At 49.9% G+C, this 26,593-nt stretch overlaps 1 protein-coding gene across 1 annotated transcript in view; it reads left to right on the plus strand.

The window, feature by feature from the left end:
* Positions 1–26,593, plus strand: part of LOC132571146 (zinc finger protein 91-like) — a gene marked incomplete at its 3' end in the record, with an annotated part of 91,569 nt that overhangs the window by 14,953 nt on the left and 50,023 nt on the right. Inside the window, exons 2-5 of the mRNA XM_060237822.1 lie at positions 4,296–4,413; positions 4,906–4,976; positions 7,042–8,515; positions 8,684–8,875. Of these exons, the coding sequence (XP_060093805.1) occupies positions 4,296–4,413; positions 4,906–4,976; positions 7,042–8,515; positions 8,684–8,875 (1,855 nt within the window). The remainder of the gene's footprint in view (positions 1–4,295; positions 4,414–4,905; positions 4,977–7,041; positions 8,516–8,683; positions 8,876–26,593) is intronic.

The following is a 26,593-nucleotide window of genomic DNA, read 5'->3' on the forward strand; positions in this document are numbered from 1 at the left end:
CGTTCCCCAAGGCAACCCCACCCCGGGCACAATCCCAGTCTAGGCAAACGCCAGATTAACATTTGCCCTACATCAGCAGGGCACCGGGGTGGCTTTGGGTGGGCAGATCTCCTGGCACACTTGGTAGCCCTCAAGAGCTGGACTTTGGCTTCTTCCCGAAACAGGCTGGACTCTGGGAAAGGGCCCTTCTGTCAGGGGGAGTTGCCCCCCCCCCAGTTCTTGCCTGACACTTCCGGGCTGCGGAAGAGATGTGTACAAAGGGAAAGGGGTCACCAGTCTCTCACATGTTTGGGGGTTCTGGTTTCCCTTAGGAATTAGGCCCCAGGACAGACAGAGCCAAAGGGATGAGAAGCTCCGCTTGCAAATTCTCTGAAAAGCCCAACAAAGACACTTAACTTCCCCCAAAAACCAAGCCGGCAATATATAGCAAAATGATATTAAACCTGATCTACACACCTCCGAAGATTGTGGCGCAGAGCGGTCAGCTGCAGTCCTGCAGTCCAAGCTCTTTTCTCACGACCTGAGTTCAATCCCGGCAGAAGCTGGTTCAGGTAGCCAGCTCAAGGTTGACTCAGCCTTCCACCCTTCCGAGGTCGGTCAAATGAGTCCCCAGCTTGCTGCGGGGGGGGGGGGGGGAGTGTAGAGGACTGGGGAAGGCAATGGCAAACCACCTCGTAAAAAGTCTTCCATGAAAACGTCATGATGCGACGTCACCCCAGAGTCTGAAGCGACTGGTGCTTGCACAGGGGACGACCTTTACCTTACAGACTACAAGAAGCCCTTTCTTTCTTATCCACCTTAGCAATTCTAATGTGTCCCTCAAGAATATGAAAGTTTGTGGGTTTTGGTGGTGTATCTTTTTCTTTCTGACATGTTACTGCCTGCCTCTCTCCTTCCCCCCAGAGAGAAGCCTCTCTTCAGAGACAAGGGAATGAAGGCACCTTTCCACAGACGGAGGTGACTCAGTGGAAGGGGCAGGAGATGGAAGAGCAGGACCCAGAAGGACCTGGAACTGGCAAGAGAGGAAGCAAAAGTCGCCTTCCCCTCCAAGCAGAGAGTAGGGTTGAATTCCAGGAAAGGGCTGGGCCAGAGACCCTGCCTGAGGACACAATGATTTCAGATGTATACAGCCAACACTTCCAGCAGTTCCGCTACCATGAGGCCGACAGGCCCCGAGAGGTTTGCAGCCAGCTCCATGGACTTTGCAGCCAGTGGCTGGAGCCGGAGAGGCACACCAAGAAGCAGATCGTGGACCTGGTGATCCTGGAGCAGTTCCTGACTCTCCTGCCCCAGGAAATGCAGGGCTGGGTCAGAGGATGTGGGCCGGAGACCAGTTCCCAGGCGGTGGCCCTGGCCGAAGGTTTCCTCCTGAGCCAGGCAGAGGAGAAGAGGCAGGCAGGACAGGTGAGGGAATTCCCTCCAGGTGTGTCCAATTCAAGCAATGATATCTGCTCTTATCCTAAATGCCCAAGACTTGGTGAGAGATGTAAAAGTGCAGTGACCATAATGTTATTGATTTCACCTTTTGTATAAATAGGGAGCTGCCCCAAAAGACCGCCACAACCACATTTAACTTTAAAAGGGGTAAATACACTGAGATGAGGAGGCATGTGAGGAGGAAACTGAAAGGAAAAGTACGGTAAATACGGTCAAAACCCTTGGGGAAGCTTGGACACTATTTAAAACTATAATCCTAGAAGCTCAGATAAAATACATACCACAAGTTAGGAAAGGCACAAACAGGCATAAGAAAAGGCCTGCATGGTTAACAAACAAAGTAATGGAAGCTGTAAAAGGTAAGAAGGACTCCTTTAAGCGGTGGAAAACCAGTCCAAGTGAGATTAATAAAAGGGAACACAGGCTGTGGCAAATCAAATGCAATACTGTGATCAGGCAGGCAAAAGGGGACTATGAGGAGCATATTGCAAAAAACATAAAGACCAGCAATAAAAATTTCTTCAAATATATTAGAAGCAGGAAACCAGCCAGGGAGGCAGTGGGGCCCTTGGATGACCATGGGGTAAAAGGATTACTGAAGGAGGATGGGGAAATGGCTGAGAAGCTGAATGCATTTTTTGCCTCCGTCTTCACTCTGGAAGATGAGAAGTGTTTGCCCACTCCAGAACCACTGGTTTTGGGAAGGATGTTGAAAGACCTGAGTCAGATTTGACGAGAGAGAAGGTCCTACAACTGATAGACGAATTAAAAAACCTCTCGGGGCCTGTCGGCCTCATGGTAGCGGAACTGCTGGAAGTGTTGGCTGTGTACATCTGAAGGTCCTGAGTTGACGAGAGAGAAGGTCCTACAACTGATAGACAAATTAAAAACTAATAAGTCACCAGGTCCAGATGGCATACATCCAAGAGTTCTGAAAGAACTCAAAGGAGAACTTGTGGATCTCCTGACAACAATCTGTAATCTTTCACTGAAATCTTCCTCCGTTCCTGAGGACTGGAAGGTAGCAAATGTCACCCCCATCTTTACAAAGGGTTCCAGAGGAGATCCGGAAAATTACAGGCCAGTCAGTCTGACATCGATACCGGGAAAGCTGGTAGAAACCATTATTAAGGACAGAATGAGTAGGCACATTGATGAACACGGGTTATTGAGGAAGACTCAGCATGGGTTCTGTAAGGGAAGATCTTGCCTCACTAACATGTTACATTTCCTTGAGGGGGTGAACAAACATGTGGACAAAGGAGACCCAATAGATGTTGTTTACCTTGACTTCCAGAAAGCTTTTGATAAAGTTCCTCATCAAAGGCTCCTTAGTAAGCTTGAGAGTCATGGAGTAAAAGGACAGGTCCTCTTGTGGATCAAAAACTGGCTAATTAATAGGAAACAGAGAGTGAGTATAAATGGGCAATATTTGCAGTGGAGGATGGTAAACAGTGGGGTGCAGCAGGGCTCAGTTCTGGGTCCCATGCTCTTTAACTTGTTCATTAATTATTTGGAGTTGGGAGTAAGTGGTCAACATGGCAGATGAAGTTCAGTGTGGCCAAGTGCAAAGTAATGTGCATCGGGGCCAAAAATCCTAACTATAAGTACAAGTTGATGGGGTGTGAACTGGCAGAGACTGACCAAGAGAGAGATCTTGGGGTCGTGGTAGATAACTCACTGAAAACGTCAAGACAGTGTGCGTTTGCAATAAAAAAGGCCAACGCCATGCTGGGAATTATTAGGAAGGGAACTGAAAACAAATCAGCCAGTATCATAATGCCCCTGTATAAATCGATGGTGCGGTCTCATTTGGAGTACTGTGTGCAGTTCTGGTCGCCGCACCTCAAAAAGGATATTATAGCATTGGAGAAAGTTCAGAAAAGGGCAACTAGAATGATTAAAGGGCTGGAACACCTTCCCTATGAAGAAAGGTTGAAACGCTTGGGGCTCTTTAGCTTGGAGAAACGTCGAGTGAGGGGTGACATGATAGAGGTTTACAAGATAAAGCATGGAATGGAGAAAGTAGAGAAAGAAGTACTTTTCTCCCTTTCTCACAATACAAGAACTCGTGGGCATTTAATGAAATTACTGAGCAGTTGGGTTAAAACGGATAAAAGGAAGTACTTCTTCACCCAAAGGGTGATCAACAAATGGAACTCACTGCCACAGGAGGTGGTGTCTACAAGCATAGACAGCTTCAAGAGGGGATTGGATAAGCATATGGAGCAGAGGTCCATCAGTGGCTATTAGCCACAGTGTATTGTTGGAACTCTCTGGCTGTGGCAGTGATGCTCTGTATTCTGGGTGCTGGGGGGGATACAGTGGGGGGGCTTCTAGCCCCACTTGTGGACCTCCTGATGGCACCTGGGTTGTTGTTTTTTTGTGGCCCCTGTGTGACACAGAGTGTTGGACTGGATGGACCATTGGCCTGATCCAACAGGGCTTCTCTTATGTTCTTAAGCGTTAATCATCCAGTTGGAGATTCAACAGCCTCCTAACATACCTCAAAGGTGTCTGTTGTGGGGAGAGGAAGGGAAGGAGATTACAAACTGCTCTGACACTAAAAGCGAAGAGAAGGGGGAAAATTCCTTCCTTCCTTCCTTCCTTCCTTCCTTCCTTCCTTCCTTCCTTCCTTCCTTCCTTCCTTCCTTCCTTCCTTCCTTCCTTCCTTCCTTCCTTCCTTCCTTCCTTCCTTCCTTCCTTCCTCAGCCTCTGCTACTAGAGAATTTCTTCTCCCTCCAGATAACTCACCAGGTCTGCTGCTGGAAGGGTGCAGAGTCTGGCAGTGGGGCAGGATCCATTCCTCAGTCTCTTTTCTATTCCATCTCTTACCCGCTCCCTCCCTGCTGTTACAGATGTGGGCCACATCTGTGAAGATAGAAGCTGCATTCCCTGAGGCGGAAGGAGCTTCCTTGGAGCAAGGGCAGAAGAGGGCGCAGGCCGTGGAGCGTGCCCAAGATGCCCTCGCCTGTGGTAAGGACCTTTTGTGCCTGGGTGTGTTTGGGGTAAGTGTGATTGGTCGAGAGTTCAGGTCAGGGGGAATAATTAAACTCCTTGATGTCATGTTTCATCTGGCAGAAAACCTGATTCTGAAGTTCGCCATGCCAACAGACACTCTGGAACTCATCCGTATTACCCTCGAGTCTCCAGATGTGCTCATGTCACATGCGGGCCAAATGTGACAGTGATGTGTCACGTGACATCATTTTACCCACCTCCCCCCCCCCCCCCGCCAGCAGTTTTACACGGAACTCCAAGAAGTCTGATATATGCTGGTAGCTTTTGTAATCCCCGAGGCTCAGAGGTCCCTGGTGCTTCTCTTCTGCCTCTCTAAGAATTCAGTGAGAAATATTTCAAAATGTGTTGAGTGCACACAGGGCAAGGGTGTGTGTGAAGCAGGGTACAAACCAGCCAATGGGATAGAGAATCCTGAAAAACACTCCTCTCTCCTCCTTTGTCTCACAGGCAGTGGACAGATGCTGTTGAATGGTTGTCTTTTCAGAGGTGTGGAAACAGCTGCTGCATCTCCGGTCCAGGTAGGGGATCTGAGCAGGGCACAGCCTGGGTCCCTCCTCCTTTCTCAGGAGGGGTTTTGCTTCTTCAGTTTCTAGAAGGTTTTCTTGCAAGAGAGGCTCTGAAGGCCACTCCATATACCCACCCCCAGCCTTACATCCTGTACCTTCCCAGACGGCTCCCTTCCTATGATGAGGGAATCTTCTTTTTCTTCCAGGGTCCCTTTACCTTTTGGGAGGTGTCCATCTCTTTCTCCGAGGCAGAGTGGGCCCTGCTAGATCCGGGACAAAGAGCTCTCTACCGGGAAGTCATGCTGGAGAACTATAGGAACGTGGTCTCTCTGGGTAAGGATCTTTCCTAGGTGACAAAGGTGCGAATTTTGCCATTGTGACGAGGCTTGTGTCAAAACATTGAACAACAAATACTCCATTTTGAGTCCTTTCCTGCTACTTGCCCAGAGGCAAATGAGGCCAGTGTTGTGGCCATCACCCAAGCTGGAGAAAGTGTCCTGGCCTGAGGCAAAGGTGGGATGAAAGGGATGAAGGGGCCAGATCCTCATTTCTCTGTGGTCTGCCTTTTCAACACTCCTTTCCCCTGGATGGTCTGACTGCTGTTGCACAAAGCTCTTGTGTCAGGAGTTGAGCCCCCAGCCCCATTCAGAGACTCAACAGCCAGAGTTCTAAGAGGGGTGATCCGTAGATCTTTTACTGCGTGTCGATAAGCAGGAGGAAAACGCTTGTCTCTCTGTACCAACAAACATCCGTAGTCCCTGAGTTTTCCTCAAGGTTTCCTTCACAAAACATTTTATACCTTCTAATAACAAAGCTGCCACGGTTAACGTAGGGGTAGGGCCCAAGGGTGATGATTGGTTCCAGAGTTCTTGCTTGTGGGATTCCGTTACATTTCATTGGTCCACTCCGATGTTCCCTCTAAGCTGCAGAGTCCTGTGAGAATAAATTCTACTTTGTGAGCTACTGGAATGAAAGTTGTGAGCCGCTGCATCAATCACTGTGCTCTGGGGTCCTCCTTCCTGAGCTAAGACAAAAATGTGTGAGCAGGAGGCTCAAATTCTGTGAGCTAGCTCACGCTAACTCGGCTTAGAGGGAACACTGGTCCAGAGGGTCCTCCCCTCTATTTTTGGATAGAGGAATCCCCCCAGGAGGAGGTCATTCCTTTGCAACCCCTTGCTCTGCACCCCGATCTCTGCTCCCTGGCGTTAGGGCGGAACCTTCTGGTTCTCCAGAATGTGCATTTTGCCAAGGGTATTTTTCAGGCCCTTTTGTCTTAGATATTTAGCTCAGTTCCAGATAATGTGTAAAAAGCACAACTTCCACTCTGCGGTGTCATCCTGACCTTTTAGGCTAGGAGGCTGGAGGTGTGAAAATTGTTTATAGTTCATAGAATCCTAGAGTTGGAGGTTTTTCAACAGAGGCTAGATGGCCATTTACAGTAATGAAGATCCTGTGAATTTAGGGGGAGGTGTTTGTGGGTTTCCTGCATGTGCAGGGGGTTGGACTAGAGGACCCTGGAGGTCCCTTCCAACTCTGTGATTCTATGTCAAGGCAACAAGCAAGGAATACCCAGGGGACTTTTCTGCTTCACTTCTTAGCAGCTCTTAGTTTGGTAGAATAATAAAGCTGCTGGGTGAGGTGGGAGGGAGGTTCAGAAGCTCCTTCTGGGCAAGACCTCAGGTGTGGCTCTTGAAAGGCCTTGGTGTCCTTAAATCCTGGACATTCTGAGGAGAGGTGGGGGGGTTATTTAAGGTCAGCCAAGCTGGACGAGGTCAGCGGGCTGTTAGTCCTTTCCTACGGCAGTAATATAGATGCCTTTGGACCTTACCTGCCCCCCCCAGGTGATAATAAATCTCTTTCTCTAATTATTCCAGCAGAGGATGGTCAGAGGAATGAGGAGGGACTGCATCCACAATTGCCAGACAGAGTTAATAATAAAGGTGTGAAAGGAAACATCAGGAATAAAAGCATCCCTAAGAGAAAGAAAGACAGCTGCTTGGTTGAGAAGAGAAGTGGAAGGAAGCATAACATACATTTTCCAAAGCACAATATAATGAAGACAAGTAAACCCTTTCAGTGTGGAAAGTACTTGAAGTATAGATCACAGTTTTCTATGAAGCAAAGAATACAGAGAGGCAAGAAACCTTCAGAATGTGGAAGGAAATTCAATCAGAGAAGAAATCTCCAACAGCAAAGAGTATGCAAAGATGATAAGCATTTTGAATGCTCGGAGTGTGGAAAGAAATTCAGTAGCGATGACAATCTTCAACAGCATCACAGAACTCATACAGGGGAGAAACCTTTTGAATGCTCAGGGTGTGGAAAGAGATTCAATTGGAGTAGCACTCTTCAACAGCACCAAAGAATTCACACAGGAGAGAAACCTTTTGAATGCTCAGAGTGTGGAAAGAGATTCAGTCAGAGAGGTGATCTTCAAAAGCATCAGAGAACCCACACAGGTGAGAAACCTTTTGAATGCTCAGAGTGTGGAAAGAGGTTCAATCGGAGTGGCAATCTTCAACGGCATCAAAGATCCCACACAGGTGACAACCCTTTTGAATGCTCAGAGTGTGGAAAGAGATTCAGTACAAATGATAGTCTTCAACAGCATCAAAGGTCCCACACAGGGGATAAACCTTTTGAATGCTCAGAGTGTGGAAAGAGATTTAGTCGGGGTGGCAATCCTCAAGAGCATCAGAGCATCCACACAGGAAAGAAATGTTTTGAATGCTCAGAGTGTGGAAAGAGATTCAGTGCAAATAGTAGTCTTCATTGTCATCAAAGAACCCACACAGGGGAGAAACCTTTTGAATGCTCAGAGTGTGGAAAGAGATTCAGCCAGAGTTCCCATCTTCAACAGCATCGAAGATCCCACACAGGTGACAAGCCTTTTGAATGCTCAGAGTGTGGAAAGAGATTCAGTCAGAGTGGCAGTCTTCAACGGCATCGAAGATCCCACACAGGTGACAACCCTTTTGAATGCTCAGAGTGTGGAAAGAGATTCAGTACAAATGATAGTCTTCAACATCATCAAAGGTCTCACACAGGGGATAAACCTTTTGAATGCTCAGAGTGTGGAAAGAGATTTAGTCGGAGTAGCCATCTTCAAGAGCATCAGAGAACCCACACAGGAGAGAAACGTTTTGAATGTACAGAGTGTGGAAAGAGATTCAGTGCAAATGGTAATCTTCAACGGCATCAAAGATCCCACACAGGTGATAAACCTTTTGAATGCTCAGAGTGTGGAAAGAGATTCAGTTTCAGTGGCAGTCTTCAAAAGCATCAGAGAACCCACACAGGGGAGAAACCTTTTAAGTGTTGGGAGTGTGGAAAGAGATTCGGTCAGAGTAGCAATCTTCAACAGCATCAGAGAATCCACACAGGGGAGAAACCTTTTGAATGCTCAGAGTGTAGAAAGAGATTCAATCGGAGTTCCACCCTTCAAAAGCATCAAAGAATCCACACAGCAGAAAAACCTTTTGAATGCTCAAGTTGTGGAAAGAGATTCAGTCAGAGTTCCAATCTTCGACAGCATCAAAGATCCCACACAGGTGATAAACCTTTTGAATGCTCAGAATGTGGAAAGAGATTCCGTGCGAGTGGCAGTCTTCAAAAGCATCAGAGAGCCCACACAGAGGAGACATCGTTTAAGTGTTGGGAGTGTGGAAAGAGATTCGGTCAGAGTAGCGATCTTCTACAGCATCAGAGAATCCACACAGGGGAGAAACCTTTTGAATGCTCAGAGTGTGGAAAGAGATTCAGTTGGAGTTCCAGCATTCAAAAGCATCAAAGAATCCACACAGCAGAGAAACCTTTTGAATGCTCAGGTTGTGGAAAGAGATTCAGTCAGAGTTCCCATCTTCGACGGCATCAAAGAATCCACACAGCAGAGAAACCTTTTGAATGCTCAGGTTGTGGAAAGAGATTCAGTCAGAGTTACAATCTTCGACGGCATCAAAGAACCCACACAGGAGAGAAACCTTTCAATGCTTAGAGTGTGGAAAGAGATTCAGTGAGAGGGGGACTTTTCCACTGGATTAAAGAACCCAGACAGGGGAGAAACCATTTGAATGCTAAGAATGTGGAAAGAGATGCAGTGTGAATTTCAGCCTTGAATGGATTGGCATAGAGGAGGAGGAGGAAGAGGAGGAGAAGATGATATTGGATTTATAGCACACCCTTCACTTTGAATCTCGGAGTGGCTCATGATCTCCTTTACCTTCATTCGCACAAGCAGATGCCTTGTGAAGTAGGTGGGGCTGAGAGCTCTGTCAGAAAGTGCCCTTTCAAGGACAGCTCTGCTAAAGCACTGGCTGACCCAAGGCCATTCCAGAAGCTGCAAGTGGAGGAGTAGGAATCCAACCCAGTTCTCCCAGATAAGAGAGCTCTGGCTGACCCAAGTCCATTCCAGCAGGTGCATGTGGAGAAGTGGGGAATCAAACCCGGTTCTCCCAGATAAGAGAGCTATGGCTGACCCAAGGCTATTCCAGCAGCTGCAAGTCGAGGAGGGGGGAATCAAACCCAGTTCTCCCAGATAAGAGAGCTCTGGCTAACCCAAGGCCATTCCAGCAGCTGCAAGTGGAGGAGTGGAGAATCCAAACCGGTTCTCCCAGATAAGAGAGCTCTGGCTGACCCAAGGCCATTCCAGCAGCTGCAAGTGGAGGAGGGGGGAATCAAACGCAGTTCTCTGAGATCTCTGGGATGGTCTTGGGTCAGCCAGAGCTCTCTTATCTGGGAGAACCGGGTTCGATTCCCCACTCCTTCACTTGCAGCTGCTGGAATGGCCTTGGGTCAGCCAGAGCTCTCTTATCTGGGAGAACCAGGTTTGATTCCCCAGTCCTCCACTTGCCCCTGCTGGAATGGTCTTGGGTCAGCCAGAGCTCTCTTATCTGGGAGAACCAGGTTGGATTCCCCACTCCTCCACTTGCACTTGCTGGGATGGCTTTGGGTCAGCCATAGCTCTCTTATCTGGGAGAACCGGGTTTGATTCCCCACTCCTCCAGTTGCCCCTGCTGGAATGGCCTTGGGTCAGCCAGAGCTCTCTTATCTGGGAGAACCAGGTTGGATTCCCCACTCCTCCACTTGCACTTGCTGGGATGGCTTTGGGTCAGCCATAGCTCTCTTATCTGGGATAACCGGGTTTGATTCCCCACTCTAATTCTTGCACCTGCTGGAATGGCCTTGGGTCAGCCATATCTCTCTTATCTGGGAGAACCGGGTGTGATTCTCCATTCCTCCACTTGCAGCTGCTGGAATGGCCTTGGGTCAGCCATAGCTCTCTTATCTGAGAGAACCGGGTTTGATTCCCCACTCCTGCACTTGCCCCTGCTGGAATGACCTTGGGTCAGCCGGAGCTCTCTTATCTGGGAGAACTGGGTTTGATTCCCCACTCCTCCACTTGCACCTGCTGGGATGGCTTTGGGTCAGCCATAGCTCTCTTATCTGGGATAACCGGGTTTGATTCCCCACTCTAATTCTTGCACCTGCTGGAATGGCCTTGGGTCAGCCAGAGCTCTCTTATCTGGGAGAACCGTGTTTGATTCCCCACTCCTCCTCTTGCAGCTGCTAGAATGGCTTTGGGTCAGCCAGAGCTCTCTTACCTGGGAGAACTGGGTTGGATTCCCCACTCCTCCACTTGCAGCTGCTGGAATGACCTTGGGTCAGCTATAGCTCTCTTATCTGGGAGAACCGGGTTGGATTCCCCACTCCTCCACTTGCAGCTGCTGGAATGGCCTTGGGTCAGCCAGAGCTCTCTTATCTGGGAGAACAGGGTTTGATTCCCCACTCCTCCACTTGCAGCTGCTGGAATGGCTTTGTGTCAGCTATAGCTCTCTTATCTGGGAGAACAGAGTTTGATTCCCCACTCCTCCACTTGCAGCTGCTGGAATGGCCTTGGGTCAGCCAGAGCTCTGTTATCTGGGAGAACCGGGTGTGATTCTCCACTCCTCTACTTGCAGCTGCTGGAATTGCCTTGGGTCAGCCATAGCTTTGGCAGGAGTTGTCCTTGAAAGGGCAGCTGCTGTGAGAGCCCTCTCAGCCCCTCCCACCTGTCTGTTGTGGGGGAGGAAGGTAAAGGAGATTGTGAGCCGCTCTGAGATTTGGAGTGGAGGGCGGGATATGAATCCAATATCTTCTTTTCTTCTTTGTGGTTGTACACAGACACCAGTGACAAGTTCACCCTCAGAATACTGGTGCTGTGTCCACCAGTGAGGTCTGTGCCCTGCAGTGGATCCTCCCCCAAAGATCAGGGTGTTCCCCTGCACAATGCAGGAAACACACAAATACCTCCCCCTAAATTCACTCATGGATTGCTGCCTGCTGGCGAGAGGGCTGCATGGTTCAATGAGGCTTTGGGCTATGCCATGCAGGGCCACCCAAGATGGACAGGCCACAGCTGAGAACCCAGACTAAATGTGATCCACCGGAGAAGGAAATGGCAACCCACTCCAGTATCCTTGCCAAGAAAAGCCCATGGAGAGTAACAAAATGTATGGCGCTGGAGGATGAGACCCTCAGGTCAGAAGGTGCCCAATATGCTACTGGGGAAGAGCGTTCAAGTAACCATAGAAAGAGTGAAGTGGCTGGGCCAAAGCCAAAAGGACGCTCAGCTGTGGATGTGTCTGATGGTGAAAGAACAGTCCGATGCTGCAAAGAACAATACTGCATCGGAACGTGGAATGTAAGATCTATGAATCAAGGTAAGCTGGATGTGGTCAAACAAGAGATGGCAAGAATGAACATCGACATCCTGGGAATCAGTGAACTAAAACGGACGAGAATGGGTGCAAAGAGTTGGACTCGACTGTGTGACTGAACAACAACAAAAAATCCATAGGATCTTCATCGCTGTCAGATGGCCATCTAGCCTCTGTTGAAAAACCTCCAAGGAAGGAGAGCCCACCACCTCTCGAGGAAGCCTGTTCCACTGAGGAACCGCTCTAATGGTCAGGAAGTTCTTCCTAATGTTAGAGCGGTTCCTCAGTGGAACAGCCTTCCTCCTTGGGAGGTGGTGGGCTCTCCTTCCTGGGAGGTTTTTCAGCAGAGGCTAGATGGCCATCTGACAGCAATGAGGATCCTGTGAATTTAGGGGGAGGCGTTTGTGAGTTTCCTGCATTGTGCAGGGGGTTGGACTAGATGACCCTGGAGGTCCCTTCCAGCTCTAGGATTCTTCTGGGTGGGTATGTATGGTGGCCTCACCCACATCATATGCTGGTGTACAGGGGTGATGTTGCCAGCCTAGCTTTGATCCCAAGGCTCAGACATGGCACCCCCCCCCCAAAAAAAAACAAACCCAGCACTTCCTTCCTGGTTAGGCAGTGGCACAAAAATATGCACTGTCAGCGGCAACATATGGAGCTTGTCCCTTAATCTCAGAAGTCCCCTTTTGTCCAATTCAGGGAGGCTTCTTCAAGTCATTTCTGTTGCCCCTCCCCTCTGCAAGAACATCTTCTGGGATTGGTGTTTGGCCAACCTGCTGCACCGTGTTTTGAGGGTTGCTGCGGGATTTTAGGGCCGTGGTGTCAGGATCTGGTCCCTGGCTGGGGTGTCACAGAAGAAGAAGAAGAAGATATTGGATTTATATCCCGCCCTCCACTCCGAAGAGTCTCAGAGCGGCTCACAATCTCCTTTCCCTTCCTCCCCCACAACAGACACCCTGTGAGGTAGATGAAGATATTGGATTTATATCCCGCCCTCCACTCCGAAGAGTCTCAGAGTGGCCCACAATCTCCTTTCCCTTCCTCCCCCACAACAGACACCCTGTGAGGTAGATGAAGATATTAGATTTATATCCCGCCCTCCACTCCGAAGAGTCTCAGAGCGGCTCACAATCTCCTTTCCCTTCCTCCCCCACAACAGACACCCTGTGAGGTAGATGAAGATATTGGATTTATATCCCGCCCTCCACTCCGAAGAGTCTCAGAGTGGCCCACAATCTCCTTTCCCTTCCTCCCCCACAACAGACACCCTGTGAGGTAGATGAAGATATTAGATTTATATCCCGCCCTCCACTCCGAAGAGTCTCAGCGGCTCACAATCTCCTTTCCCTTCCTCCCCCACAACAGACACCCTGTGAGGTAGATGAAGATATTGGATTTATATCCCGCCCTCCACTCCGAAGAGTCTCAGAGCGGCTCACAATCTCCTTTCCCTTCCTCCCCCACAACAGACACCCTGTGAGGTGGGTGGGGCTGAGAGGGCTCTCACAGCAGCTGCCCTTTCAAGGACAACCTCTGCCAGAACTCTGGCTGACCCAAGGCCATGCTAGCAGGTGCAAGTGGAGGAGTGGGGAATCAAACCCGGTTCTCCCAGATAAGAGTCCGCACACTTAACCACTACACCAAACTGGCTCACCATCTCCTTTCCCTTCCTCCCCCACAACAGACACCCTGTGAGGTGGGTGGGGCTGGAGAGGGCTCTCACAGCAGCTGCCCTTTCAAGGACAACCTCTGCCAGAGCTATGGCTGACCCAAGGCTATTCCAGCAGGTGCAAGTGGAGGAGTGGGGAATCAAACCCGGTTCTCCCAGATAAGAGTCCGCACACTTAACCACTACACCAAACTGGCTCTCCAGTATTGCTAGTTTGTATTGCTAGTATTATTATCCTAGCTCTTTAGCGGTCTATTAAAGAGAGCCAGTTTGGTGAAGTGTGCGGACTCTTATCTGGGAGAACCGGGTTTGATTCCCCACTCCTCCCCTTGCAACTGCAAGAATGGCCCTGGGTCAGTCAGAGCTCTCTTATCTGGGAGAAAGAGGTTGGATTCCCCACTCCTCCACTTGCAGCTGCTGGAATGGCCTTGGGTCAGCCAGAGCTCTCTTATCTGGGAGAACTGGATTGGATTCCCCACTCCTCCACTTGCAGCTGCTGGAATGGCCTTGGGTCAGCCAGAGCTCTCTTATCTGGGAGAACCGGGTTTGTTTCCCCACTCCTCCATTTGCACCTGCTAGCATGGCCTTGGGTCAGCCAGAGCTCTGGCAGAGGTTGTCCTTGAAAGGGCAGCTGCTGTGAGAGTCCTCTCAGCCCCACCCACCTCACAGGGTGTCTGTTGTGGGGGAGGGAGATAAAGGAGATTGTGAGCCGCTCTGAGACTCTTGAGTGGAGGGCGGAATATAAATCCAATGCCGCCTTCTTCTTCTATTATCAGGCTGTTGTATATACATGTATATGATGTACTAACCCCCTCCTATGAGTTTACTTACAAATACTAACACCCACTGATTTCTTTAGATGTTTAGTGTTTTGTGCATAGTGGGATGTTCCAGGCTTGAGGGTGGAAGAAGAGCGCACAGAGAGAGCTCTAATCTGGTCTCCCTGGGTCACGCAGATATGGACCAACTGAAAAGGGAAGAGAAGGTGGAATGTGACCTTGACGGGAGGTAACCCTGAGACCTGAAGAAAGACTTTATATTATTTCAAAGGACCTTTGGTGGGCATGGGGGAAAGGGGAGCTGTTATTTTGTAGCCTACAATTGCTAGCGGACTGCCAATTCACTTCAGTCTGGCAAGACCTGGTCTTGGGAATGCAGGACGATCATGTTTCCTTTCAGCATCAGCATTAAAAGCTTCTCTTGAACCAGCCGAAGGAGCCTCGTGATTGAACTTGGGCAAAACCTCAGACTTGGAAGCTCTGAGCCTGACTTGTGTGTTCCTGTCCGTGGCATCTTTGAAAGTCTGCCTGTCCATTCTTGTCTCGGAGAGCCAGTCTGGTGTAGTGGTGAAGTGTGCAGACTCTTATCTGGGAGAACCGGGTTTGATTCCCCACTCCCCCACTTGCAGCTGCTAGCATGGCCTTGGGTCAGCCATAGCTCTCTTATCTGGGAGAACCGGGTTTGATTCCCCACTCCTCCACTTGCACCTGCTGGAATGGCCTTGGGTCAGCCAGAGCTCTCTTATCTGGGAGAACCGGGTTTGATTCCCCCCTCCTCCACTTGCACCTGCTGGAATGGCCTTGGGTCAGCCAGAGCTCTCTTATCTGGGAGAACCGGGTTTGATTCCCCCGTCCTCCACTTGCAGCTGCTGGAATGGCCTTGGGTCAGCCAGAGCTCTCTTATCTGGGAGAACCGGGTTTGATTCCCCACTCCTCCACTTGCAGCTGCTGGAATGGCCTTGGGTCAGCCATAGTCTCTTACCAGGGAGAACCGGGTTTGATTCCCCACTCCTCCACTTGCACCTGCTGGAATGGCCTTGGGTCAGCCAGAGCTCTCTTGTCTCAGAGAACTGGGTTTGATTCCCCACTCCTCCACTTGCCCCTGCTGGAATGGCCTTGAGTCAGCCACAGCTCTCTTATCTGGGAGAACCGGGTTTGATTCCCCACTCCCCCACTTGCACCTGCTGGAATGGCCTTGGGTTAGCCATAGCTCTCTTATCTGGGAGAACCGGGTTTGATTCCCCACTCCTCCACTTGCACCTGCTGGAATGGCCTTGGGTCAGCCAGAGCTCTCTTGTCTCAGAGAACTGGGTTTGATTCCCCACTCCTCCACTTGCCCCTGCTGGAATGGCCTTGAGCCAGCCACAGCTCTCTTATCTGGGAGAACTGGATTGGATTCCCCACTCCTCCACTTGCACCTGCTGGAATGGCCTTGGGTCAGCCAGAGCTCTCTTATCTGGGAGAACCGGTTTTGATTCCCCACTCCTCCACTTGCACCAGCTGGAATGGCCTTGGGTCAGCCAGAGCTCTCTTATCTGGGAGAACTGGGTTTGATTCCCCACTCCTCCACTTGCACCTGCTGGAATGGCCTTGGGTCAGCCAGAGCTCTCTTATCTGGGAGAACCGGGTTTGATTCCCCACTCCTCCACTTGCACCTGCTGGAATGGCCTTGGGTCAGCCACAGCTCTCTTATCTGGGAGAACCGGGTTTGATTCCCCACTCCTCCACTTGCACCTGCTGGAATGGCCTTGGGTCAGCCAGAGCTCTCTTATCTGGGAGAACCGGGTTTGATTCCCCCCTCCTCCACTTGCACCTGCTGGAATGGCCTTGGGTCAGCCAGACCTCTCTTATCTGGGAGAACCGGGTTTGATTCCCCACTCCTCCACTTGTAGCTGCTGGAATGGCCTTGGGTCAGCCAGAGCTCTCTTATCTGGGAGAACCGGGTTTGATTCCCCCGTCCTCCACTTGCAGCTGCTGGAATGGCCTTGGGTCAGCCAGAGCTCTCTTATCTGGGAGAACCGGGTTTGATTCCCCCGTCCTCCACTTGCAGCTGCTGGAATGGCCTTGGGTCAGCCATAGTCTCTTACCAGGGAGAACCGGGTTTGATTCCCCACTCCTCCACTTGCACCTGCTGGAATGGCCTTGGGTCAGCTAGAGCTCTCTTGTCTCAGAGAACTGGGTTTGATTCCCCACTCCTCCACTTGCCCGTGCTGGAATGGCCTTGAGTCAGCCACAGCTCTCTTATCTGGGAGAACCGGGTTTGATTCCCCACTCCCCCACTTGCACCTGCTGGAATGGCCTTGGGTTAGCCATAGCTCTCTTATCTGGGAGAACCGGGTTTGATTCCCCACTCCTCCACTTGCACCTGCTGGAATGGCCTTGGGTCAGCCAGAGCTCTCTTGTCTCAGAGAACTGGGTTTGATTCCCCACTCCTCCACTTGCCCCTGCTGGAATGGCCTTGAGCCAGCCACAGCTCTCTTATCTGGGAGAACCGGGTTTGATTCCCCACTCCTCTACTTGCACCTGCTGGGATGGCCTTGGGTCAGCCAGAGCTCTCTTATCTGGGAGAACTGGATTGGATTCCCCACTCCTCCACTTGCACCTGCTGGAATGGCCTTGGGTCAGCCAGAGCTCTCTTATCTGGGAGAACCGGTTTTGATTCCCCACTCCTCCACTTGCACCAGCTGGAATGGCCTTGGGTCAGCCAGAGCTCTCTTATCTGGGAGAACTGGGTTTGATTCCCCACTCCTCCACTTGCAGCTGCTGGAATGGCCTTGGGTCAGCCACAGCTCTCTTATCTGGGAGAACCGGGTTTGATTCCCCACTGCTGCACTTGCAGCTGCTGGAATGGCCTTCGGTCAGCCAGAGCTCTCTTATCTGGGAGAACAGGGTTTGATTCCCCACTCCTCCACTTGCAGCTGCTGGAATGGCCTTGGGTCAGCCAGAGCTCTCTTATCTGGGAGAACTGGATTGGATTCCCCACTCCTTCACATGCAGCTGCTGGAATGGCCTTGGGTCAGCCAGAGCTCTCTTATCTGGGAGAACCGGGTTTGATTCCCCACTCCTCCTCTTGCACCTGCTGGCATGGCCTTGGGTCAGCCATAGCTCTGGCAGAGGTTGTCCTTGAAAGGGCAGCCACTGTGAGAGCCCTCTCAGCCCCACCCACCTCACAGGGTGCCTGTTTTGGGGGAGGAAGATAAAGGAGATTGTGAGCCGCTCAGACTCTTCAGAGTGGAGGGCGGGATATAAATCCAATATCTTCTTCTTGCACCCTGCACTCCTATTGCCTCTCCTCAGCCGCCAGGATCAATTCCTGATGGCGCAGTGTGGAACTCTGCTCTTCACACGCACTCTCGAAAGCATCGGCTGTGTGACGTCTGTGAGCATGTCTACACGCCGTCTTTTGTTCCAGTCCAAATCTGTGGCAGGTGTCTGCTGGCCTAGTGAGGCTGAATAGCATTAGAAGATACAAATTGAAAAAACGGGAACCATTTCTGAGAGAAGCAAGATTTCTCGGGGCATAATTCTGGTTGGTTTACGTGGTCTGTGACTGAAGGGGTCTTAGGAGAATCTAATGCTGAGATCTCTGTATTGTGGGAGGGGGTTGTGAAGCTCAGGTGAGGTCAGAGGATTCTGGCCCCTCTGTTGGAATTTACCCTTGCATTTGGATTAATTCTGCTTCCTCCTCCCTCTTTCCTGGCAGTGCTCATCAGGTAATTCTACCCGCCCCAGAATCCTGCGTGGAAGCGTGAAAAACTTCTCCTGTAGCAAAATCCCCTTTCCTTTCAATTGAAGCAAAATGCAGGGGGTGAAGGTGGACGGTGGGTGGGCTTCTTGGCCTGGCACTGTTCTTTCCCCTCCCAGTGTCCCAAAACTAGTCCGCTCTGTGTTTCTTGTTTATTATTTGTGGGGAGGAGAATGAAACTCTAGACCTGGGAACGTGGTCAGAATCTGAGCTGTTCTCAGGGGCCATGGGAGACCATTTGAAGGTTGGGCTCAAATGGGTGATGCATATTTGGGGAGCACCGAGAGGAAAAGAGCCCTCAAAGGAGACTTCCTTCTCAGTGCCACATTCCAGCTTCCAGTTCTTCAAGGTCAGACGCTCACACCCTTCTCTGAGGAGCCAGGATCTTACTCCCCTCAGCCCTTGCACGTGGTCATCCCAGGCCTGTTTCAGCCTGTGTGGAAAACTTCCTGAGGCTGATCTTTGGGGGAGTGCAGGTGTCTGCCACTTGCACCCCCCATGGACATTGTGATGGAAGGAGGCTGCTCAGACTCGCAGGCCCTGTCCACCGTGCCCCCCAAGGTTTTCCCAACACCTGGAGAGGTTGTTCTTTCCTTCTCGGGTAACCACTGCCACCCCCTGATCTTTGTAATGTGAGGTTTTCTCCAGCAGCACTCAGATTTCTACTTATGAAAGCATTGGTGGAGCTTTATTGATATGCTACTAGTTCAGACTGCAGAATGCAGATTCAGATTGCACTAGAAGAAGATGAAGAAGAAGATATTGGATTTATATCCTGCCCTCCACTCCGAAGAGTCTCAGAGCGGCTCACAGTCTCCTTTACCTTCCTCCCCCACAACAGACACCCTGTGAGGTGGGTGGGGCTGGAGATGGCTCTCACAGCAGCTGCCCTTTCAAGGACAGAGGCTCAGAGCGGCCTACAATCTCCTTTCCCTTCCTCCCCCACAACAGACACCCTCTGCCAGAGCTATGGCTGACCCAAGGCCATTCCAGCAGCTGCAAGTGGAGGAGTGGGGAATCAAACCCGGTTCTCCCAGATAAGAGAGCTATGGCTGACCCAAGGCCATTCCAGCAACTGCAAGCGGAGGAGTGGGGAATCAAACCCGGTTCTCCCAGATAAGAGAGCTATGGCTGACCCAAGGCCATTCCAGCAACTGCAAGTGGAGGAGTGGGGAATCCAACCCAGTTCTCCCAGATAAGAGAGCTATGGCTGACCCAAGCCCACTCCAGCAGCTGCAAGTGGAGGAGTGGGGAATCCAACCCATTTCTCCCAGATAAGAGAGCTATGGCTGACCCAAGCCCACTCCAGCAGCTGCAAGTGAAGGAGTGGGGAATCCAACCTGGTTCTCCCAGATTAAAGAGCTATGGCTGACTCAAGGCCATTCCAGCAGCTGCAAGGGGAGGAGTGGAGAATCAAACCCGGTTCTCCCAGATAAGAGTCCGCACACTTAACCACTACACCAAACATGCACAGAGTGCCAGACATATTGCGCTAACTCTAATCATAGAACCTGCCTTTACATACATTAATCGGTATTATTCTGTCCTCCTTGATTGGCTCACAGGCCGCTGTGACCTTAGCCATAAGCCTTCCAGAACAAAGAAAGATGTGATTTCTTATTGAGCATATTACAAAGCCTTTTTAGAAAAAGAGAACTGGGTTTTCCGACTGGCTGAAGCTAGACGGAGTAGGGAAGGCCGTCCTGCTCTGCAAACATCCTCTATAAAGGAAAACAATCTCCAAATCTCGAAGAGACCCCCTAACTTTAAAGGTCAAAATGACCCTACACATTTTCTGGAACAAGGCCCAATATCCAAGCAGGGAACATCCCTGACTTAGGAAACCACAAAGTTCCGTCCTAATGCCAGTGAGCTAACATTTAGGTACAGATCAAAGGGTATTATCTCATTCTGGATGAATTCTTGTACCCAAGAATAGAGACGGGGGATCTCGGAAACCAATGAGATGTAACAAAAAGCCAGAAGCGGGGGCTCTGGAGCCAATCATCACACTGTACCCTAAGATTAGCCGTGCCAACTGTTATCAGAAAGGTATAAAAATATTACGGTTTGTGAGGATCGTTTTGAGGAAAACTGGGGGAAGGTTTGCCGATACAGATAGTTTTCCTCCTGTATTGACATGTAACCAATAAAAGACCTGCAGATTTTATCTCTTAACACTCTGCCTGTTGAGTCCCTTGACTGGATCTGAGGGGCTCTTTTGTCCTGTACATCAAGACCTTTCCACACAGGTGTCTTGCCGGAAGTGAAATTAAGACCTACCAAGAGCATTAAGTAATTCAGAAAAGCACGGACTCTCCCCCCCCCTCCACCCGACCTTCAAAGATATAATTCTTCAAGAAACTTTTCACAGTTAACTCATCTCCTTATCTCGAGAGATGCAGAGGACCTACCAGGCTTTGTCTCCTCATGGTGTATAGGAAAGGGGGGGGGGGGTATCCAATGGCCCATCCAGTCCGTGTCACACAGTGGCCAAAGGAACCAGGTACCATCAGGAGGTCCATCAATGGGGCCAGGACACTAGAAGCCCTCCCACTCTGCCCCCCCAAAGCACCAAGAATACAGAGCATCCCTGCCCCAGATATAAGAACATAAGAGAAGCCATGTTGGATCAGGCCAGCGGCCCATCCAGTCCAACACTCTGTGTCACATAAGAATATGAGAAGCCATGTTGGATCAGGCCAGTGGCCCATCCAGTCCAACACTCTGTGTCACATAAGAACATAAGAGAAGCCCTGTTGGATCAGGCCAAAGGCTCATCCAGTCCAACACTCTGTGTCACATAAGAGAAGCCATGTTGGATCAGGCCAGCGGCCCATCCAGCCCAACACTCTGTGTCACATAAGAACATAAGAGAAGCCATGTTGGATCAGGCCAGCGGCCCATCCAGCCCAACACTCTGTGTCACATAAGAACATAAGAGAAGCCATGTTGGATCAGGCAAGCGGCCCATCCAGTCCAACACTCTGTGTCACATAAGAACATAAGAGAAGCCATGTTGGATCAGGCCAGCGGCCCATCCAGTCCAACACTCTGTGTCACATAAGAACATAAGAGAAGCCATGTTGGATCAGGCCAGCGGCCCATCCAGTCCAACACTCTGTGTCACATAAGAACATAAGAGAAGCCATGTTGGATCAGGCCAGCGGCCCATCCAGTCCAACACTCTGTGTCACATAAGAACATAAGAGAAGCCATGTTGGATCAGGCCAGCGGCCCATCCAGTCCAACACTCTGTGTCACATAAGAACATAAGAGAAGCCATGTTGGATCAGGCCAGTGGCCCATCCAGTCCAACACTCTGTGTCACATAAGAACATAAGAGAAGCCATGTTGGATCAGGCCAGTGGCCCATCCAGTTCAACACTCTGTGTCACACAGTGGCCAAAAAACCCAGGTGCCATCAGGCGGTCCATCAGTGGGGCCAGGACACTAGAAGCCCTCCCACTGTGCCCCCCCCCCCCAGCACCAAGAATACAGAGCATCACTGCCCCAGACATAAGAACGTAAGAGAAGCCATGTTGGATCAGGCCAATGGCCCATCCAGTCCAACACTCCATGTCACACAGCGGCCAAAGGAACCAGGTACCATCAGAAGGTCCACCAGTGGGGCCAGGATACTAGAAGCCCTCCCACTGTGCCCCTCTCCCAAGAATATAGAGCATCATTTGCCCCAGACATAGAGTTCCATCAGTATCTTGTGGCTAATAGTTACTGATGGACCTCTACTCCAGATGTTTATCCCATCCCCTCTTGAAGATGTCCATGTTTGTAGCTGCCACCACCTCCTCTGGCAGTAAACTTGAGATATGAATCACTCTTTGGGTGAAGAAGTACTTCCTTTTATCCATCCTAACCCTACAACTCAGCAATTTGATGATGATGATATGGAATTAATTTCTGGCTTCCACTCTGAATCTCAGTGTCTCTGAGTGGCTCATAATGTCCTTTGTTCACACTTAGCTTTTATTGAGTGCCCATGGGTTCTTGTATTGTGAGAAAGGGAGAAAAGTACCTCTTTCTCTACTTTCTCCATCCCATGCATTATCTTGTAAACCTCTATCATGTCTTCCCGCAGTCGACGTTTCTCCAGGCTAAAGAGCCCCAAGCGTTTCAACCTTTCTTCATAGGAAAAGTGCTCCAGCCCTTTAATCATTCTAGTTGCCCTTCTCTGGACTTTCTCCAATGCTATAATATCTTTTTTGAGGTGCGGCGACCAGAACTGCACACAGTACTCCAAATGAGACCGCACCATCGATTTATACAGGGGCACTATGATACTGGCTGATTTGTTTTCAATTCTCTTCCTAATAATTCCCAGCATGGCGTTGGCCTTTTTTATTGCAGACGCACACTGTCTTGACATTTTCAGTGAGTTATCTACCACGACCCCAAGATCTCTCTCTTGGTCAGTCTCTGCCAGTTCACACCCCATCAACTTGTATTTGTAGCTGGGATTCTTGGCCCCAATGTGCATCACTTTGCACTTGGCCACATTGAACCGCATCTGCCACGTTGACGCCCACTCACCCAGCCTCAACAGATCCCTTTGGAGTTCCTCACAATCCTCTCTGGTTCTCACCACCCTGAACAATTTAGTGTCATCCGCAAACTTGGCCACTTCACTGCTCACTCCCAACTCTAAATCATTTATGAACAAGTTAAAGAGGATGGGACCCAGTACCGAGCCCTGCGGCACCCCACTGCTTACCGTCCTCCACTGCGAAGACTGCCCATTTATACTCACTCTCTGCTTCCTATTACTAAGCCAGTTTTTGATCCACAAGAGGACCTGTCCTTTTACTCCAGCAGAGCATTGGCCTTTTTCATTGCTGCCGCATACTGTCTCTGACATTTTTAGAGAATGACTCTCGCACAACTCCAAGATCTCAAGCCCGTTTCAGGAAACCATAAAAAACACTTCCAAAGTCAATGAGCAAACGCTCTTCGCTAGCTTGTACGTTTGTATATTAGAAAGCCTAATTCTTATGTCCAGAGGTCCAACATGGTCTGGGGCCTTTAGACCAATGAGATGGCCATCTGGTGATGTCAATGCTTGCATGAGCTGTTACAAGGCATCTGACCTGGAAGGTGAAATGCAAGAGAGGGCTGCAGTCTACTCAGGATCTCTAACTGAACGGAGAGCAGTGAATTGCTTGCTGAGAACAAGGAAGCAACGGGGAGGGACGATGGCTCAGTGGTAGAGCATCTGCTTGGTAAGCAGAAGGTCCCAGGTTCAGTCCTCAGCATCTCCAACTCAAAAGGGTCCAGGCAAGTAGGTGTGAAAAACCTCAGCTTGAGACCCTGGAGAGCCGCTGCCAGTCTGAGTAGGCAATACTGACTTTCAGGGTTTTTTTGAGGAGGGACAGTGGCTCAGTGGTAGAACATCTGCTTGGTAAGCAGAAGGTCCCAGGTTCAGTCCTCAGCATCTCCAACTCAAAAGGGTCCAGGCAAATAGGAGTGAAAAACCTCAGCTTGAGACCCTGGAGAGCCGCTGCCAGTCTGAGTAGACCAGACTGACTTTCAGGGCTCTTTGAGGAGGGACAGTGGCTCAGGAGTAGAACATCTGTTTGGTAAGCGGAAGGTCCCAGGTTCAATCCCCGGCATCCCCAACTCAAAAGGGTCCAGGCAAATAGGCGCGAAAAACCTCAGCTTGAGACCCTGGAGAGCCGCTGCCAGTCTGAGTAGGCAATACTGACTTGGATGGACCGAGAGGGGGGTCTGATTCAGTAGAAGGCAGCTTCATAGGTTCATATGTAGGCCACACCCCCTGACATCACCATTCTTTAGAGGAGGGACCTCAGTGGCAGAGCACCTGCATGGCAAGCAGAAGGCCCCAGGTTCAATCCCCGGCATCTCCAACTCAAAAGGGAGGCCAAGCTAAAAACAAGGGAGCAGGCCTTCTCGATAATGGCTCCCCAATGGTGGAATCAGCTGCCAGAGGAGGTGCGAGCCCTGCGGGACCTCAATCAGTTCCACAGGGCTTGTAAAACCGTCCTCTTCCAACTTGCTTTTAATGTGGAATCCTTGTAATGACACCTAGCCATCTTTATATATATATGTATTGAACTGTAGCACCTTCAATCTATACTGGTTTTAATTTATTTATTTAACTTAATCTATGAATTTGTATTTAAATTACATTACATTAAATTTAAATTACATTAAATTAAATTTGTAATTAATTGTATTTTAACTGTATTTTATTATATTAACTGTATTTTATTGTAATCACGGTATGTACCATGTCTTGTGAGCCGCCCTGAGCCTGCCCCGGCGGGGAGGGCGGGATATAAATTAAAATTTATTATTATTATTAAAAGGGTCCAGGCAAATAGGAGTGAAAAACCTCAGCTTGAGACCCTGGAGAGCCGCTGCCAGTCTGAGGAGACAAGAATGATTTGGGGAGGGATGGTGGCTCAGTGGTTGAGCATCTGCTTGGTAAGCAGAAGGTCCCAGGTTCAATCCCCAGCATCTCCAACTAAAAAGGGTCCAGGCAAGTAGGCATGGAAAACCTCAGCTTGAGACCCTGGAGAGCCGCTGCCAGTCTGAGTAGACAAGACTGACTTTGATGGACCAAAGGTCTGATTCAGTATAAGGCAGCTTCAGAGGTTCATATATATATATAAGCAGAGACTGAGGCGGACACTTCTCTCACTGCATCTGGCCCTTCTCTCTATAGTTTACTGAAACTTCCCAGCAAAGCAAAGTTGTTTTCCGAATAAACCTTTCAACTCCGTTGCTGCCTTGAAGTCGGAACCAGGCCTGAACCAGTCTTGTAAGAAAGAAGGAACAAGGCAGGGGAGGGGTCTCAGACATTCATTTATCTCAGCGCCGTGATGAATGATCTATGAATGTGAACTTTCAGAAAGTACAGGGGTGGGGGGGGATCTGTTTTGGTGACCAAATTGTGCTACCTGGATTTGTTTGAGGCTGGGAAGGAAAAGAGGGGAGGGTGGACACGAAGAAGAGAAAGTCCGCATCGTGGGAAGCTGCCGTAAAACAGTTTGTCTCCACAAACGGGCAGGGTCAGTCGCTTTCGCAGGTAAGGCAAGGCAAGGCTTCCATTCTGACTGAACCTCTTCCCACCCTCCAGACACGTACACAGTTACCCGTGTGAACATTTTGATGTCTCTCCTTAGGATGACATTCTCAGGAAAACGCTTTCCATGCTCCAGGCATTTATATCGTTTCTCCCTTATGTGAACGGTTTGATGTCTAGTCAAGCTTACATTTCTGAAACATTTTTTCACACGCCAAGCATTTATCTAGCTTCTCCCCAGTATAAATCTTTCTATATGCAGACAGGTTGCTGTTATAAAAGAAACGCTTTCCACACTCTAAGCATTTATATGGCCTCTATAAGAGAAGCTGTCTGTTCCCCAGAGACCGTCTCTTCGCATATATGCCCCGGAAGTTACTTTGTTTGGCCTCCCAAGATCCCCGGCCCAAGAGATGCCCGTCTTTCCTCTACCACACCCAGGACCTTTTTGGTACTGGCCCCGACCTGGTGGAATCAGCTCCCTATAGAAAGCCGGGCCCTACCTGGCTTGTTAGCCTTTTGTGCGGCCTGTAAAACGGAGGTGTTCCGCCAGACTTTGAGCTTATGAAGCTGCCTTCTACTGAATCAGACCCTCAGTCCATCAAAGTCAGTATTGTCTACTCAGACTGGCAACGGCTCTCCAGGGTCTCAAGCTGAGGTTTTTCACGCCTATTTGCCTGGACCCTTTTGAGTTGGAGATGCCGGGGATTGAACCTGGGACCTTCTGCTTACCAAGCAGATGCTCAACCACTGAGCCATAGCCCCATTCATGGCTCTCCGGGGTCTAAAGCTGAGGTTTTTCACGCCTACTTCCCTAGACCCTTTTAAGTTGGAGATGCCGGGGATTGAACCTGGGACCTTCTGCTTACCCAGCAGATGCTCTACCACTGAGCCACCATCCCTCCCCTGCTCTCCAGGGTCTCAAGCTGAGGTTTTTCACGCCTACTTGCCTGGACCCTTTTTAGTTGGAGATGCTGGGGATTGAACCTGGGACCTTCTGCTTCCCAAGCAGATGCTCTACCACTGAGCCACCATCCCTTCCCAAATCAATCTTGTCTACTCAGACTGGCAGCGGCTCTCCAGGGTCTCAAGCTGAGGTTTTTCACGCCTACTTGCCTGGACCCTTTTTAGTTGGAGATGCCGGGGACAGAACCAAGTAGATACTCTACCACTGAGCCACCGTCCCACTTTTGGTTGAGGCAGTGGGTATCTATTTGTTAGATCGGTTGACCTCCCCTACTGTATCATCTTGCTATACCATCCTGCTATACTATCAACTAAATATCGTAACTGGTTTTTATTGTTAACTTTATCGTGGTTCTATTACTGCTTGTATTGATGTACTCTGCCCTGAGCCCTGGAGTACAAATAGACTAACAACAACAACATAAGACTTGCAAGTAACAATCCTGTAGATAATGCTTTATTATTCATAGAATCATAGAGTTGGAAGGGCCCTCCAGGGTCATCTAGTCTAACCCCCTGCACAATGCAGAAAGCTCACAAACCCCTCCCCCTAATTTCACAGGATCCACATACTGATTTGTTACAGGTGATCTGTCCCCTACTGGGGTTTTGACAGGAATAACCCACAGCCCAGACCTCCCTCCCTGCCTTTAGCAACAATAAAAACGGCAATTCTCACTTGACCAAAACATTCCATATATCAAAGAAC

The sequence above is a fragment of the Heteronotia binoei genome, chromosome 5 (assembly GCF_032191835.1).
Source record: "Heteronotia binoei isolate CCM8104 ecotype False Entrance Well chromosome 5, APGP_CSIRO_Hbin_v1, whole genome shotgun sequence".
Lineage (NCBI taxonomy): Eukaryota > Metazoa > Chordata > Lepidosauria > Squamata > Gekkonidae > Heteronotia > Heteronotia binoei.